This window comes from Blennius ocellaris (genome assembly GCF_963422515.1).
Source record: "Blennius ocellaris genome assembly, chromosome: 16".
Classification (NCBI taxonomy): Eukaryota; Metazoa; Chordata; class Actinopteri; order Blenniiformes; family Blenniidae; genus Blennius; species Blennius ocellaris.
Genome location: NC_137665.1, coordinates 22,808,489 through 22,825,605, shown reverse-complemented (window position 1 = coordinate 22,825,605; position 17,117 = coordinate 22,808,489). Strand labels below are relative to the sequence as shown.

General features: G+C 44.8%; 1 protein-coding gene across 2 annotated transcripts in view; it reads right to left on the bottom strand.

The window, feature by feature from the left end:
- The window catches only part of carm1 (coactivator-associated arginine methyltransferase 1), a gene marked incomplete at its 5' end in the record, with an annotated part of 51,461 nt that overhangs the window by 22,678 nt on the left and 11,666 nt on the right, over positions 1–17,117 (bottom strand). For both annotated transcript variants that reach the window (XM_080511470.1, XM_080511469.1), the window contains 5 exons: positions 84–261; positions 3,106–3,216; positions 3,714–3,818; positions 4,949–5,055; positions 5,605–5,730. In XM_080511470.1, the coding sequence (XP_080367596.1) occupies positions 84–261; positions 3,106–3,216; positions 3,714–3,818; positions 4,949–5,055; positions 5,605–5,730 (627 nt within the window). The remainder of the gene's footprint in view (positions 1–83; positions 262–3,105; positions 3,217–3,713; positions 3,819–4,948; positions 5,056–5,604; positions 5,731–17,117) is intronic.

The following is a 17,117-nucleotide window of genomic DNA, read 5'->3' as shown; positions in this document are numbered from 1 at the left end:
ACGTCAGCTGAGCTCCTAAACACTGAAACCCGTCCAAACCTGCTCACGTTCAATGAGCATTCCTCTCGTCCCCGCCAGCTTACCGTTGGTCTTGAGAAACTTCTTGGCGTGCAGGTAGCTCTCCAGCATGCGCTCGTTAAACAGCATGTAGCCCATGGGTTCTGAGATGATGATGTCCACCTGCTCAGGTAGTGTCACCTCCTCTACCTTCCCTGGGATGACCACTACACGCTCCCCCAGACGGTTACTGTTCACCAGCACCTGCAGAGTATATTCACAACACGCCTGGTTCACACGCAGCTCTGCAGACACACCACTCTGCAGACACCCTGTAGCGGCTCCCTCAAGCTTTCCACAGTCAAACTGTTCATTTAATATTAGTTTAAATCATCTCTTATCTGACATCTTGAGGGGATAAATGTGACATTTAGATGAAAACGTTTGAGTTTGTCACCTTCAGCGTGTTCTTCTGAACATTGCAGCCAAAGGAAAACCTCAACACATCCAAAACTCGAACAGAGAAGAAGTAGTAGTAGAGCACATATCTTCACCACCTCCACATTGTTTTCTTTTACTGCTGGAACTGCACATGCAGTATGTCGGACCCTATTGCTCCAGATCTGTATAAGTTTACAACTGTAGTCTTTATTTTAGACTAACTATATCCACATAAATATTTGTATTAATCATAACGGCTATAATTACCATGAGATTCCACAACATCCCATCTGTGTGTTTGTATGTTTTAGGTGATCAGATGTGTTGAGCCCTGATGTAGAATGTTTACATTTGTCCATATTATACGTTACACACTAACCACTTGAGACTGGATTGTGTTACTTCCGCGAAGTCACTTCTACTAAATTGCCTGACATACAGTCATGAGTCATCCTGCTTGGTATGGACGGTATATAGGTATAAGGCACCTCGTCTCTGCAGACCCTGAGGCACGGACGTCCAGAGTTCCTTTGGAAAGTTTCACTCGGTATAACTCCGCCCCACACATTCTATTGAATGAAAACATGGCACGGACCGAGGATATTTAAGTTTTGGGTATGAGGTATTTTCCTGGGGTGCCACCATCCCAGGACGCATTCACAATGCATGCTGTTCACAGTACAAAGCCTCTGTGGTCAGATGCTGCCTGGCCACCCCCCCAGGAAGTGCTTTGAGCAAAAGTGCTTTGGTGCCTGTGAACACCCGACTTCAGGGCTCGCCACATGTGATCGGATCACCAGAAACGCATGTTAATGTCGGAAGCATGTACTACGTCACTGGATTTTGTCTTATGGAGATAACTTGAAGGGTTAACCTTGGGTTTTCCGAACTATGACGCGTGCTCACTTCTCACCAGGATAAATAGTCCCGGCAACTAACGCTGAACGTCTAACCTGCTCTGGAGCAGGTTAAGTTCTTGATTAACAGTCCGAGCTCCGCCTCCTGACAAACTAGATCTCTTGGAAAATGATCCGCCCATTCTTAAATGATGGTTATTGGGTGCACGGGCTCAACGTTGAGATGCAGCTGAGCGGAGAGGAGAAAGTATTTAGAACTTAATTTTTTTACAAAATAAAATTAATCTTGGTCACAGAAGCTTTGAAGGATGTTTTTTTTCCTTGATGTCTGTTTTAACTCCACGAGGGTTGATCTGGAATAATGAGTTTGATGATCTCACCAGACAGAACTGCAAAAACATGAATTCATGTGATGAATTAATATTCCAACACAAAACACGCGAAACAACTGGATATAAAATCTAAATTGAGAGATGAGCAGTGAGGAAGTTCATCCAGACACGTTTCTGCTGGAATAAAGTGAAACCGAGTGATGAAAGTGAAGTCCGTTTATATTGTCCTAGATAGATAGATAGATAGATAGATAGATAGATAGATAGATAGATAGATAGATAGATAGATAGATAGATAGATAGATAGATAGATAGATAGATAGATAGATAGATAGATAGATAGATAGATAGATAGATAGATAGATAGATAGATAGATAGATAGATAGATAGATAGATAGATAGATAGATAGATAGATAGATAGATAGATAGATAGATAGATAGATAGATAGATAGATAGATAGATAGATAGATAGATAGATAGATAGATAGATAGATAGATAGATAGATAGATAGATAGATAGATAGATAGATAGATAGATAGATAGATAGATAGATAGATAGATAGATAGATAGATAGATAGATAGATAGATAGATAGATAGATAGATAGATAGATAGATAGATAGATAGATAGATAGATAGATAGATAGATAGATAGATAGATAGATAGATAGATAGATAGATAGATAGATAGATAGATAGATAGATAGATAGATAGATAGATAGATAGATAGATAGATAGATAGATAGATAGATAGATAGATAGATAGATAGATAGATAGATAGATAGATAGATAGATAGATAGATAGATAGATAGATAGATAGATAGATAGATAGATAGATAGATAGATAGATAGATAGATAGATAGATAGATAGATAGATAGATAGATAGATAGATAGATAGATAGATAGATAGATAGATAGATAGATAGATAGATAGATAGATAGATAGATAGATAGATAGATAGATAGATAGATAGATAGATAGATAGATAGATAGATAGATAGATAGATAGATAGATAGATAGATAGATAGATAGATAGATAGATAGATAGATAGATGACTTTATTAATCCCTGAAGGGAAATTGTTTTGTTGCAGCAAAACAATTTCCCTTCAGGGACTAATAAAGTTTTTCAATTTTTTTTCAATTTTACCCTGGTGGATGTGTTCTAACTCTTCATTTTCTCGAGAATAATCGCTCCTTTAAAGGGTCATCTGTAAACTGCTCTTCAGAGTTTCTCCGTGTGTGATTGGTCAGATGCTGCAAACTCCGCCCCTTTAATGTGAACGTGCACACGTAGGTCTGGGCTGAACTACTGAGTTGATAACCTGCTTCGTAGAAACAGTGATCAGGATCCCACCTGTCTGGATAAGGTCAACAGGTAACAGAGAAACTCTGGATATGTTTGTCACGGTTCATAGTACGGGCCTCTGGTGTAACGGGCGACGTGCGCGCGTGCACGCACACATACCTCAGCGTGCTGAGCCATGGTGCTCGCCTCCACTGCGTACACTTTTCTGGCTCCAGCCTGAGCTGCGAAGAAGGAGAGGATCCCCGATCCACAGCCCACATCTAGAACCACCTGCAGGACACATCAAACGCTCAAGGACTGGCAAGTATCACGGATATAATAATACACGTTGAAAGGTAAAAACAACATTCAGACATCCAGTCATTGAGCGGAATATCTATGACACATTTTATCACATGCTAATCCAACAGTGAGTTTAATCTGTGAGTGTGTGACAGCACTTAATCTGGACTACAACACCTCAAACAGAGAACCTCTGCTCATCAGATATCAAACACAAAACTGCCAGACTGGATCAAATGTTCATGAGCTGAAAATCCAAAGATATTTGAGCTTTTATTTGTAAAAATGACTGATTAAGTCATTTCATGGCTTGACTTGGAAGAGACTGTTAAGTCTATGTTGCAGCAATTGTACAAAATAGCATCCATCTGCCTTCAGATGAAGTGGGGGAAGGTTTTACAGACAACAGTGTCCTACAATGTCCTTCCATGACGAAACGAGTCGAGTGAAAACGTGCTCTGACACATGCAGTCCTGTGAAGTTACCTTGTCCTTGAAGTCACTGTGGTTCTGGAGAATCGCCCGCTGATAAGTACCTGTCCGAACATAGTCCTGCATCATGTTCTGTTGCTGAGAGAGGTAGCCATAAAACTGCAAGGTCATAGGAGAAGAGTTACACACATTCAATATTGTGTGAGCCAGTTAAAGACACATTTTGGATGACTGTGGGTCAGTGTGGTAGGCAGACGGGGTGTCAAGCAATCTGGAAGGACCAGAGCAGACGTCAGTCTAATGGACATCTGCAGTTGTTTAAGAACAATACACACTTAAATTCTTTCCTCAAAGGCCACCGCAGTTACTAAGGCTCTGTTTCCATCACAAAAGCAAACGAGTGTAACTGCAAAAGCCAGGAGTCCCTTCAACTGTCACTTTTTCATCCTGACTCCCAAGGTGGAACTTTTCTGTGATGCTGGATTCTCCACTGCAGAAACAGCCAGAGGCTAAGGAACCCCGTTACTGCGCATGCGTACCTCCGCCGTGCTAAATAGTTGCTCTTCTCATGTGTTTATAACCAACATGGCAGCCTCCATAGTAGCCTGACTCCCAGTCCAGATTTTAGTTTTGTAGTTGAGATTCATCGCTAGTAGCATCAATTTATCCATTCAAATGTCGGGTACTTTCCTTGGTGTTAATGTTTACAGTATATTGTTCTCTGCATACACGAGTGTGTTGCTTCATTATAAAAACAACAAACAGCGCCCCCTCATGGTTTTCTGAATCGAACAAGGCCTCTTCACTTGGAAGTTTGTAAAAGGGCCCAAGCGAAGTGAAAAGCAGAGTGCCCCCTAGTGTTTAAAAAGTGTACACCGATAGAAATGTTGGTGTAAAATCCTTCCTTATCTGCATCGATTTTTAACTGATATAAATATATATATCTTCTTACATCGCTATTCAACACAATTCAGTCTGTTGCAATACGCACATATTGTAAATGTTTACAGCACAATGACTGTACATTATTTAAGATGTATTGCAGCTTTACTCAATTATGAACTGCACATTTGAAAAATGCCACTGGGGCACATAAAGGCTGAAACGGCAGCGTTCGACATAAGTTTTCCTCCAGATGGAACACACCGAAACATGTTTGGTAAAGGTGATGCAGCCCAGCTGACACTCCATGGGCCATTGAATGTCAGTGTGAGCAGTTTTACTTGTGGGCTGGTTCTTCAGATGGATCAGGTCACATGTTTTCGCGACTGTAAAATGTGAATGCTCACCTGGAAATACTGCACAGCAGAGGACTCCTCTGTTCGGTCGCTGAATACCGAGTGTTCGCCCAGGTGTCCACGACAATTCTTCAACAGGTTGTAAAAAGACTGAAAGTCTGAAGCGGAAAAAACAAACAACCATCTCAGCAACACAAAAACATACGACAGATGAATCAACTTCTGAGCTATTTTGTCTGGAGCTATGTTGCAAGAATTCCCCAAGGGGTTAATAAAAACATGTCTACTCTGTGACATTAGAATACAATGATTTGCAACTTTCAACAATATTTTATTCACATTGGAATTTCTTGTATAGAGAAGAGAAAAGTTCTTGAATTCAGTTCTTTTGTTCTCAGGATCTGGACTTTAAATTGACTTCGAAAATAGCTTGAATAAAAAAAGGGATGTTTTGTTTTCCAATGGACGGCAGAGTGCTCATCTGTGTATTTAGCATATGGAACAGTCAAACTTGTGAAAAGTGTATTAATTTAAGAACTCAGTTCTTTGTCAGTGCCTCCACCAAGACATTAGTTCGGGAACCATTTGACTCTTTGATGTCACTCTCAGCATTTCTTTTAAAACGTGTTGCTGAAAAGTTTTTCTTCATAAAAAACATAATTGCTGTTATTTATGGGATGGTGAAGTCTGTAGCGACAGTCTCATACCTGCAGGCGAGGAGAACTGCAGCAGGACGCTGTTACAACCCAGAGTGATGATGAACGACTGCTTCCCCACACGGCTGCACTCTGTGTCTCTGGAAACGGAACACTTGAACACACTCGCCTCCTCTCCTGCAAAACGACATAGTGAACATAGAACAGAAGAATTGAGGACATATTACAAGTCTGCAGAGAACATGGACTAAAGCCCCTGAAGAACAGTGAGGCCGCCTGCATTTAGTTTCTTTATCTACCTCTGGTGCAGTAATATCAACTTTATTTATATGTGATTAACAAACTTAACGTCAAATCATACATGGATTTGTCTTATACAGGACTTTCTACTGCTTGAGGAGCCCGCAATGCGCTTTACACTGTTACACAAAGTTAATCACATTCACACAAGTGGCTGCCATGCAAGGTCGAGCCATTTGGAGCAGTTATGGGTTCAGTGTCTTGCTCAAGGACACTTGGGCATGTGGACGGGGGAGATGGGAATCAAACCTGCAACATTCTGATTGTGAAATGACCACTCTACCGACGAAGCTAAAGCCACATACAAGTATTGATATACTGCTGATTTTTGAAGTTTTCCCACCTACAAAGCATGTAGAGGTGTGTAATTTGTATTAAAGGTTCTCTTCAACTGTGAGGGACACAATCTAAAACAAAAATGCAGAAAATCACAGTGGATGATTTTTAAATAATTAATTTCCATTGTATTGCATGCCCTACGTATTTGATGGCCTATCAACCAGTAAGAATTGAGCCTCCCACAAACCTGTTAGTTCTTCTTTAAGAAGCCCTCCTGTTCTCCACTCACTACCTGTATTAACTGCACCTGTTTGAACTCCTTACCTGTAGAAAAGACACCTGTCCACACACTCAAACAAATTCCAACCTCTCCACAATGGCCAAGACCAGCCAGAGAGCTGTGCAAGGACATCAGGGATAAAAAGGCTGGGCTGGGCTACAGGACAAGAGGCGAGCAGCTTGGTGAGAAGGCAACAACTGTTGGTGCAATTATCAGGAAATGGAAGAAGTTCAAGACGACGGTCAATCTCCCTCGGTCTGGAGCGCCATGCAAGATCTGTCCTCGTGGGGCAACAATGATCATGAGGACAGTGAGGGATGAGGCCAGAACCACACCGCAGGACCTGGTCAATGACCTGAATAGAGCTGGACCACAGTCTCAAAGAAAACCATCAGTAACACTCCGCCGTCATGGATTAATGTCCTGCACTGCACACAAGGTCCTTCTGCTCAAGCCAGCATGTCAAGGTCCGTCTGAAGTTTGCCAATGACCATGTGGATGATCCAGAGGAGGAATGGGAGAAGGTCATGTGGTGTGATGAGACAAAAGTGGAGCTTTTTGGTCTAAACTCCACTCGCCGTGTTTGGAGAAAGAAGGATGAGTACAACCCCAAGAACACCATCCAACTGTGAACATGGAGGTGAAACATCATTCTTTGGGGATGCTTTCTGCAAAGGGGACGGGACGACTGCACCGTGTTGAGGGGAGGATGGATGGAACCATGTATGGTGAGATCTGGGCCAACAATCTCCTCCCCTCAGTAAGAGCATTGAAGATGGGTCGTGGCTGGTCTTCCAGCATGACAACGACCTGGAACACTCAGCCAGCGCAACTAAGGAGTGGCTCCGTAGGAAGCATCTCAAGGCCCTGGAGTGGCTCCGTAGGAAGCATCTCAAGGCCCTGGAGTGGCTCCGTAGGAAGCATCTCAAGGCCCTGGAGTGGCTCCGTAGGAAGCATCTCAAGGCCCTGGAGTGGCTCCGTAGGAAGCATCTCAAGGCCCTGGAGTGGCTCCGTAGGAAGCATCTCAAGGCCCTGGAGTGGCTCCGTAGGAAGCATCTCAAGGTCCTGGAGTGGCTCCGTAGGAAGCATCTCAAGGCCCTGGAGTGGCTCCGTAGGAAGCATCTCAAGGTCCTGGAGTGGCTCCGTAGGAAGCATCTCAAGGTCCTGGAGTGGCTCCGTAGGAAGCATCTCAAGGTCCTGGAGTGGCTCCGTAGGAAGCATCTCAAGGCCCTGGAGTGGCTCCGTAGGAAGCATCTCAAGGTCCTGGAGTGGCTCCGTAGGAAGCATCTCAAGGCCCTGGAGTGGCTCCGTAGGAAGCATCTCAAGGCCCTGGAGTGGCTCCGTAGGAAGCATCTCAAGGCCCTGGAGTGGCTCCGTAGGAAGCATCTCAAGGCCCTGGAGTGGCTCCGTAGGAAGCATCTCAAGGCCCTGGAGTGGCTCCGTAGGAAGCATCTCAAGGCCCTGGAGTGGCTCCGTAGGAAGCATCTCAAGGCCCTGGAGTGGCTCCGTAGGAAGCATCTCAAGGTCCTGGAGTGGCTCCGTAGGAAGCATCTCAAGGTCCTGGAGTGGCTCCGTAGGAAGCATCTCAAGGCCCTGGAGTGGCTCCGTAGGAAGCATCTCAAGGTCCTGGAGTGGCTCCGTAGGAAGCATCTCAAGGTCCTGGAGTGGCTCCGTAGGAAGCATCTCAAGGTCCTGGAGTGGCTCCGTAGGAAGCATCTCAAGGTCCTGGAGTGGCTCCGTAGGAAGCATCTCAAGGTCCTGGAGTGGCTCCGTAGGAGGCATCTCAAGGTCCTGGAGTGGCTCCGTAGGAAGCATCTCAAGGTCCTGGAGTGGCTCCGTAGGAGGCATCTCAAGGTCCTGGAGTGGCTCCGTAGGAGGCATCTCAAGGTCCTGGAGTGGCTCCGTAGGAGGCATCTCAAGGTCCTGGAGTGGCTCCGTAGGAAGCATCTCAAGGTCCTGGAGTGGCTCCGTAGGAAGCATCTCAAGGTCCTGGAGTGGCTCCGTAGGAAGCATCTCAAGGTCCTGGAGTGGCTCCGTAGGAAGCATCTCAAGGTCCTGGAGTGGCTCCGTAGGAAGCATCTCAAGGTCCTGGAGTGGCTCCGTAGGAAGCATCTCAAGGTCCTGGAGTGGCTCCGTAGGAAGCATCTCAAGGTCCTGGAGTGGCTCCGTAGGAAGCATCTCAAGGTCCTGGAGTGGCTCCGTAGGAAGCATCTCAAGGTCCTGGAGTGGCTCCGTAGGAAGCATCTCAAGGTCCTGGAGTGGCTCCGTAGGAAGCATCTCAAGGTCCTGGAGTGGCTCCGTAGGAAGCATCTCAAGGTCCTGGAGTGGCTCCGTAGGAAGCATCTCAAGGTCCTGGAGTGGCTCCGTAGGAAGCATCTCAAGGTCCTGGAGTGGCTCCGTAGGAAGCATCTCAAGGTCCTGGAGTGGCTCCGTAGGAAGCATCTCAAGGTCCTGGAGTGGCTCCGTAGGAAGCATCTCAAGGTCCTGGAGTGGCTCCGTAGGAAGCATCTCAAGGTCCTGGAGTGGCTCCGTAGGAAGCATCTCAAGGTCCTGGAGTGGCTCCGTAGGAAGCATCTCAAGGCCCTGGAGTGGCTCCGTAGGAAGCATCTCAAGGCCCTGGAGTGGCTCCGTAGGAAGCATCTCAAGGCCCTGGAGTGGCTCCGTAGGAAGCATCTCAAGGCCCTGGAGTGGCTCCGTAGGAAGCATCTCAAGGCCCTGGAGTGGCTCCGTAGGAAGCATCTCAAGGCCCTGGAGTGGCTCCGTAGGAAGCATCTCAAGGTCCTGGAGTGGCTCCGTAGGAAGCATCTCAAGGCCCTGGAGTGGCTCCGTAGGAAGCATCTCAAGGTCCTGGAGTGGCTCCGTAGGAAGCATCTCAAGGTCCTGGAGTGGCTCCGTAGGAAGCATCTCAAGGTCCTGGAGTGGCTCCGTAGGAAGCATCTCAAGGTCCTGGAGTGGCTCCGTAGGAAGCATCTCAAGGTCCTGGAGTGGCTCCGTAGGAAGCATCTCAAGGTCCTGGAGTGGCTCCGTAGGAGGCATCTCAAGGTCCTGGAGTGGCTCCGTAGGAAGCATCTCAAGGTCCTGGAGTGGCTCCGTAGGAAGCATCTCAAGGTCCTGGAGTGGCTCCGTAGGAGGCATCTCAAGGTCCTGGAGTGGCTCCGTAGGAGGCATCTCAAGGCCCTGGAGTGGCTCCGTAGGAAGCATCTCAAGGCCCTGGAGTGGCTCCGTAGGAAGCATCTCAAGGCCCTGGAGTGGCTCCGTAGAAAGCATCTCAAGGCCCTGGAGTGGCTCCGTAGGAAGCATCTCAAGGCCCTGGAGTGGCTCCGTAGGAAGCATCTCAAGGCCCTGGAGTGGCTCCGTAGGAAGCATCTCAAGGCCCTGGAGTGGCTCCGTAGGAAGCATCTCAAGGCCCTGGAGTGGCTCCGTAGGAAGCATCTCAAGGCCCTGGAGTGGCTCCGTAGGAAGCATCTCAAGGCCCTGGAGTGGCTCCGTAGGAAGCATCTCAAGGTCCTGGAGTGGCTCCGTAGGAAGCATCTCAAGGCCCTGGAGTGGCTCCGTAGGAAGCATCTCAAGGTCCTGGAGTGGCTCCGTAGGAAGCATCTCAAGGTCCTGGAGTGGCTCCGTAGGAAGCATCTCAAGGTCCTGGAGTGGCTCCGTAGGAAGCATCTCAAGGTCCTGGAGTGGCTCCGTAGGAAGCATCTCCAGGTCCTGGAGTGGCTCCGTAGGAAGCATCTCAAGGTCCTGGAGTGGCTCCATAGGAAGCATCTCCAGGTCCTGGAGTGGCCTAGCCAGTCTCCAGACCTGAATCCAATAGAAAATCTTTGGAGAGATGAAAGTCCGTGTTGCCCAGCAACAGCCCCGAAACCTGAACGCTCTGGAGAACATCTGTATGGAGGAGTGGCCTGAAACCTGAACGCTCTGGAGAACATCTGTATGGAGGAGTGGCCTGAAACCTGAACGCTCTGGAGAACATCTGTATGGAGGAATGGTCTGAATCCTGAACGCTCTGGAGAACATCTGTATGGAGGAGTGGCCAGAAACCTGAACGCTCTGGAGAACATCTGTATGGAGGAGTGGCCTGAAACCTGAACGCTCTGGAGAACATCTGTATGGAGGAGTGGCCTGAAACCTGAACGCTCTGGAGAACATCTGTATGGAGGAGTGGCCTGAAACCTGAACGCTCTGGAGAACATCTGTATGGAGGAGTGGCCTGAATCCTGAACGCTCTGGAGAACATCTGTATGGAGGAGTGGCCAGAAACCCTGCTGCAGTGCAAACCTGGTGAAGAACTACAGAAAACGTCTGATCTCTGTCATTGCAAACGAAGGTTTCTGTACCAAATATTGAGTTCTGTTTGTCTGATGTATCAAATACTTGTTATGCAATACAATGGAAATTAATTATTTAAAAATCATCCACTGGGATTTTCTGCATTTTTGTTTTTTTGTTCCCTCACAGTTGAAGAGTACATTTGATACAAATTACAGACGTTACTTACATGTTTTGTAAGAGGGAAAACTTCAAAAATCAGCAGTGTATCAAATACTTGTTCTCCCCACTGTATCTATGTTAAACAAGTGTGTTTCTTACTGCTGCTTGATAGTTAATCACCATCTCCAGCTCCACTGTGAGCTAAACTAAATGCAAAAACATGTATGAGAAAGTAAATCGACAAGAACAGTTTTAGTTTCAAACTATAACCAAAGTAGCAGGTACGTTAAAATATACTAGAAACACTCAAACTGCAGCAATGGGGTTTAAATTGAAAGTTAAAAGTTTCAAGTGAAAATCTTGTTCAACAATTTCAAGTGAGGAAATCATAAAGCTGTTGCAGGTCTAAAGTGACAGAAGTTTGATTAGCATATTGACATGGCTCCAGGGTGCTTTTCATGCACCTCTGAAAACACTGGCCTCAGTCCTGATCCTTCCACACCAGCTGCTCTTCATTCTCTGGCTTCACCAGCTGTTTTATACTTGAGGTTTTTAAACAACTCATAACCTGCTTTCACTTCCTGGCTTTGACCTCATGACACTTTGCTCATCTTTTATTGTTTTTAGGATTATTTATGTAAAGCACTTTGTTTCAGCTATGGTTGCTTTAAGTCTGCTATGGAATTAAAATGGAGTTGATTCAACTGAATGTATTTTACTGCCTGTTCCATGTGTGAAGAAGCTTCAAACGGCTACTTTTTGATGGTTTGTGGAGGCAGATTAAACAGCTTTGAGGCCGTTTTTAGTTTAGATGGACAGTTTAAGGCATCGATCTCAAGTTTTGAACTGAAACGTTCACATTTCCTTGTCACATGAGTTAGCTGCTAATGTTAGCTTAGCTTATTTCTACACCGATACTGCATCAGTACCCATGTCATCTTCATGGTATACATCTTTTACCAAAGCACAAATCTTTCCAGTATATCATGTTCACCCCCAGAGGCATGGAGACAGATTCAGAGTTTACCATTCTTTTATTAATCTATATAAAAACAAATGAAATGAAAACACACACAGACACATTGCCTTTTTCAGGCTACGTGTACACGTACCCAGTTTCCCCCCCTCTAAATTAAAAAAGAAAAATCTTAATCTACACTGACCCACATATACAGCTGGTTCAGAGCTGCTATGAGCATGACAAACCTGTAGGGGGCAGGGTAGCAAAAAGCATGAAGGTATGAGAGCCAATAAGAATCCTGGAAAAAACAGGACGTCACGAATAGGATAACGATACATCAATCCACATCAATACATCGATTAATGTATTAATGATACAATTACATCGATGCACAATGTCACCTTTAAGATACGCCTATATTCTGAAATTCCCATAGCACGTCTGTGTCACCATTTCCTGCGCACTCTCGCCGGCTTCACACAGTGTGCACGATGCAGTCATGGCTAGCGCGAGCAGCCCGAAAAAAGGATGAAGATGACGACATACGCTCATCTGTTGGAAATAAATCGGCGGTATGGAAATATTTCTGATTCTGACAGAAAGACGGCTCAACAGATAAAACTCACGCCCTATGCAAATAGTGCCAGTGCAAGTTAAAATACTGGGGAAACACAACGGCACCTAAAGGAGAAGCACGGGCTCGACCTCCACGCTCGCTCGGCCGGAACCATGTCTGATGTCGTGCCAGATTTGAGCAACAACTCAAAAAAAGCGACGAGCATCACAGGTGCCATTTCACGTTTGTTTTGTAAAGACATGAGACCTTACAGCGTTGCCAAGAAAGACGGCTGTCGTGAACTACTAAATACCTCTAGACTCCAGTCTGACTAGAGTTCTGTTCAGTGATTTGTTTCACTAAAAAAAGAGTGAAGGTTTACAAAAAAATCCTACTTTAATTTATATATAGAAAGGACTTGCGGCTCTTTCGAGTTTTGTTTTATAGGATGTGAATTGTTCTGCAACCTCATTGAAAGGTTATCAAGGGCTCTTTAAGTTAACTGATAAAAAAAAAAAAAAATGCACTTAAACATGAGGAATGTGAAACTATAGTGAACAAGTTGTCAATTTTTTTTTTTACTTAAAGGTATAGTAGAGGATTTTCTTCTTCCGGGTGGATCATCAAAATAACTGGTCCTCCCAATTGTCAATCATTCTGGTGATATATGACGTAAGGCCGTCGTACGTGCTCGTCCCTGCACGCAGCTCACTCCACACGGTTCTCATCATGCCGGTGGCCGACCCCACGCATTATTCTCCCACATTTTTACACAGTTTCACCCCCTCTGGTGCAAATCTTCTTGTAAAGTGAGCTTATGTGAGTGGTGCCGACTTGTGACTTGTAAACAGAGCGTGCACGAGGAGAACTGGGCTCGTCACGTCTCTCGCACGCGTTTTAGTAGGCGTTCCGTCTCGGGAGCAGGTACAGCGTTGCGCATGCGCATTTTTTTCAAACGGTGGAGAGGGCGGTTCTTTCCTAAAATTCCTGAAAATCCTCCTGTATACCTTTAAGAATACTGTTTACACTGTTTATTTAATGCCTGGTACATGAAAGACCTTAGAAATAAAATAGTCAAATCATATTTCAGTAGTTTTTTGTGAGTAGATATAAATGGAAATGATTGTGTGAGACGGGCATATATCACATTATATCGATCGCAGGTTTGTGAATCAAATCAAATCGAATTGCGACAGACTTTGTGATATCGGCAAACAGTCATCCAATCATATCAATATTGCATCATATCGTGATGAAGCTGGTCATTTATACCTCTAGTCACGAATTGTGATGTAAATATTGGCCTACCCTCCTTTATATGCAAACGGAGACATGGATTTTATCTCCACTGTGGCCGGAGTTTTCAGGAATCCTCGTTTGTGGTGAGTCGTAGCTGCGTTTATGTGTAAATGTGCAGACCAAACGCAAAGAAAGATCACCGTTTGTTCAGATAAACGTGGCCTCAGGCTCTCCTGCTGAAGCTGCATCTCCCCCGCCTTTCACTCCTGTGTCTGAGCCACTTTTCCTTTATGGGCAGCGAGGCAATTAAGTACGTGGCGTCAATCAGCTGTGCTGCCTCACCTCTCGGTCACACATCTATACACACTGTACTACTGGGGGTGCACCAATACATGCAGGCCATGCTTCTGTCTGAACCTTGGGCTTGAAGCCATGGGTTGAGATTGTGTTAAGGCTTCCACAAACTGCCATTTTCAGCCGCCTGAGAGGAAAGATCGGATCGTGAGAGAATCGACATCAAAATTGATTTTATGTTGAGATTATAGTAATTTTTCAATACTAATTGTTTGATCTTGCAAAATTAAAGAAAGTTTCATTATGTACGCCGAGCGCCACAACAAAGAAGAACTTTCAAGAGCAACTTCCAACCCACTCAAGATAAAACTGGTCACCTTTAATTTACCGTATTTTCCGCACTATAAGGCACCTAAATACCTCAAATTTTCTCCAAAGCTGCCAGTGCGCCTTATCACCCGGTGCGCCTTATATATGGAAGAATTGCGCTACTCCAGACTGCTATTTGACAACTGAACAACCAGAAGCTTTTATTTTGACAACTCTAACTTCTCAACCGGATCTTCAGAGCGGACGACACTCCACACAACACCTTCATCACTCATGGTTGCACACCAACATTCTAACAAACCAAAATAAACTAGATGAAATAATGACTCCCTAAACTGAGGAACAAAAACACATAAACACAATCAACACAACACCAAGCCCAACAACGACCCACAATAACCTCCAACAACACAAAATTTGTTGCTGCAAGGCATGATGGGACATCATGCCTTGCAGCAACAAATTCAACCTGAGCTCCTCAGTGCAGCCGATAGAAACTCCCATAATTCATTGCAGCTGTTTGTGGTGTTTTAAATGCAATTATTGGGGGTTATATTTGGTTTGTGGTGTCGGTAATAATTGTGTTGTGTTGTGTTTTTGTTGCTTACTTCACGTAGTTTAGTTTATTATCATTATTATTACTGGTAGTTGTAAGTTGTCAACCAGCAGTGAAGAAGGTTTTGTGTGTAGTGTCCTCCTGGCATAGGCTGCAGGTAGGACTATCAAAATAAAGTGTGTGCAACTCTCTGGGTGTTAGAATCAGTGGAAAATGTAACTTAATGGCTTTGAGCTGTCAAGGTTGCCGACCACTGGTCTATTCCATGCGCCTTATAGGGCGGTGCGCCTTATAGGGCAGAAAATACGGTAGTACCTATTTTGTATACATCTTTGTAGATATTACATACATGTGTATATATGTATATATTGTGTACATCTTTATATTGGTTCAGTTATGTGCTTTAAAAAAAAAGTACATTTCCTTCATAACATATTTGGTGTTTGTTTCATTGAATATCAACTGGCCCTACAATTCATCATGTCACAATTCAGTATTCAGTAGTCTACGTTGCCTTAGAATGCACCATTAAAGGTCTATTTTTTCTAAATGTTTCCCGGGGAGGCACCCCGTTTGCCCCTCTTTATTGCTCCATTTATTTATTTATTTATTACATGAACTTGATTTTATTTTATGATAGTATCATAAAATAGTAATCACAAAAAATATATACATTATTTGACCAGCAATGCTTCAAATTATGTTTGGCGCACACAGAAAGAAGAAATGAAGCTGCTCGTCTTTGTGTCTTTTGAACAGATGGGACTCGGTTCTGGTCACTTTCCATGACAATAAAGTTCCACCTCAGTGTGGGTGTAGATCAGCGGTACTCAATAGGCGGCCTCCGGGCCGCCTCCGGCCCGCCGGCCGCCTATTTGTGGCCCCCGAACTGTTATTCCTTCGGTACGTGTTGTGGTTGGGTCAACACGTGTATATCGGGACTTGTCTCCATGCCAACCATACATACACAGCCTTCTACTGGGTGGCGCTGCCAGCGCATTTTTAAGTTTCACTTTCGCTTTTGAAGGCGTCCTCATATTGCCACTTTGCCAGAGAAGGAGCCACAGAGGAAAAAACAAAAAAAAAGATTGCATGAAAATGGCGTGTTCCAAGTTCTCTGCCAAAAGAAAGGTGGACAGTGAAAATCGCCAATTCAAAGAAGAATGGACTGAAACATGTGCATTCATTCTCCCTCCAAGCAGCACAAGACCCATGTGCTTAATATGCCAGGAGACTATCGCTGTGATGAAGATTTCCAATTTGAAACGGCATTATGAGGCAAAGCACACACATTTTGAAGAAACATATCCTCAAAATTCAGAGGTAAGAACAACTAAAATAAATGCGCTAAAATCACCATATCAAGCTGCAAGCAGGATTCTTGTCACATCTATGACACAACAACAAAAAGCAACAGAAGCCTCACTTAGAGTGGCTTGGATTTTGGGCAAACACAAGAAGCCATTCTCAGATGCAGAAATATTAAGAGAATGCATGACTGAAGTGATGGACACAATGTTTGAAGGCAAACAAAAAGAAGAAATTAAAGCTCAAATTAAGCAAGTCCCCCTCTCAGATTCCACAGCAAGCAGACGTACTGAAGTACTGGCAGGTGATCTAGTTAAGCAGCTGTGTGATGGAATCAAAAATGCATTTTGCATTTCCCTAGCTGTGGATGAATCCACTGACACCACTGATAATGCACAGTCGATGGTCTTCGTGAGATATTCTGACGAGTCAAGAAGGGAGTTTGTTGAAGATGTGTTGGGCATGGTAAACCTCTGTGGACAGACAAGAGGTGAAGACATTTACAAGGCAATACTGCAAATGCTGAATGAAAACGAAATTGATGTGAAGAAAGTTGTGTCAGTTGCTATTGATGGAGCTCCATCTATGATGGGCGGAGAGAAAGGACTGGTTCACCTGATATCTTCTCACTGCATCATTCACCAGTCCGTCCTTTGTGCAAGTCTTGGGGAAATCTACTCTGAAATCATGGTGACAATGATGAAACTCATAAACTTCTTGAGAGCATCATCTGCACTGCAGCGTCGTTTGCTGCGCTCGTTCCTGACAGAGGTCAATGCTGCCTTTGACGATTTGCTCCTGCACAACAACGTCAGACGGCTGAGCAAAGGCAAGGTCCTGGAGCGTTTTGGGGCCATCAGGAATGAACTACAAGTGTTTATGGCAGAGCAAAAGAGTGCTAAAGCAAAACTGTTCACAGACTTCCTGCAAAATCCAGAAAAGATGGAAGCTGTGGCATTTTTGACTGACATAACATCTCACCTGAAGAACCTAAATCTGAAGCTCCAAGGGAAGAACAACACAGTGTGTGACC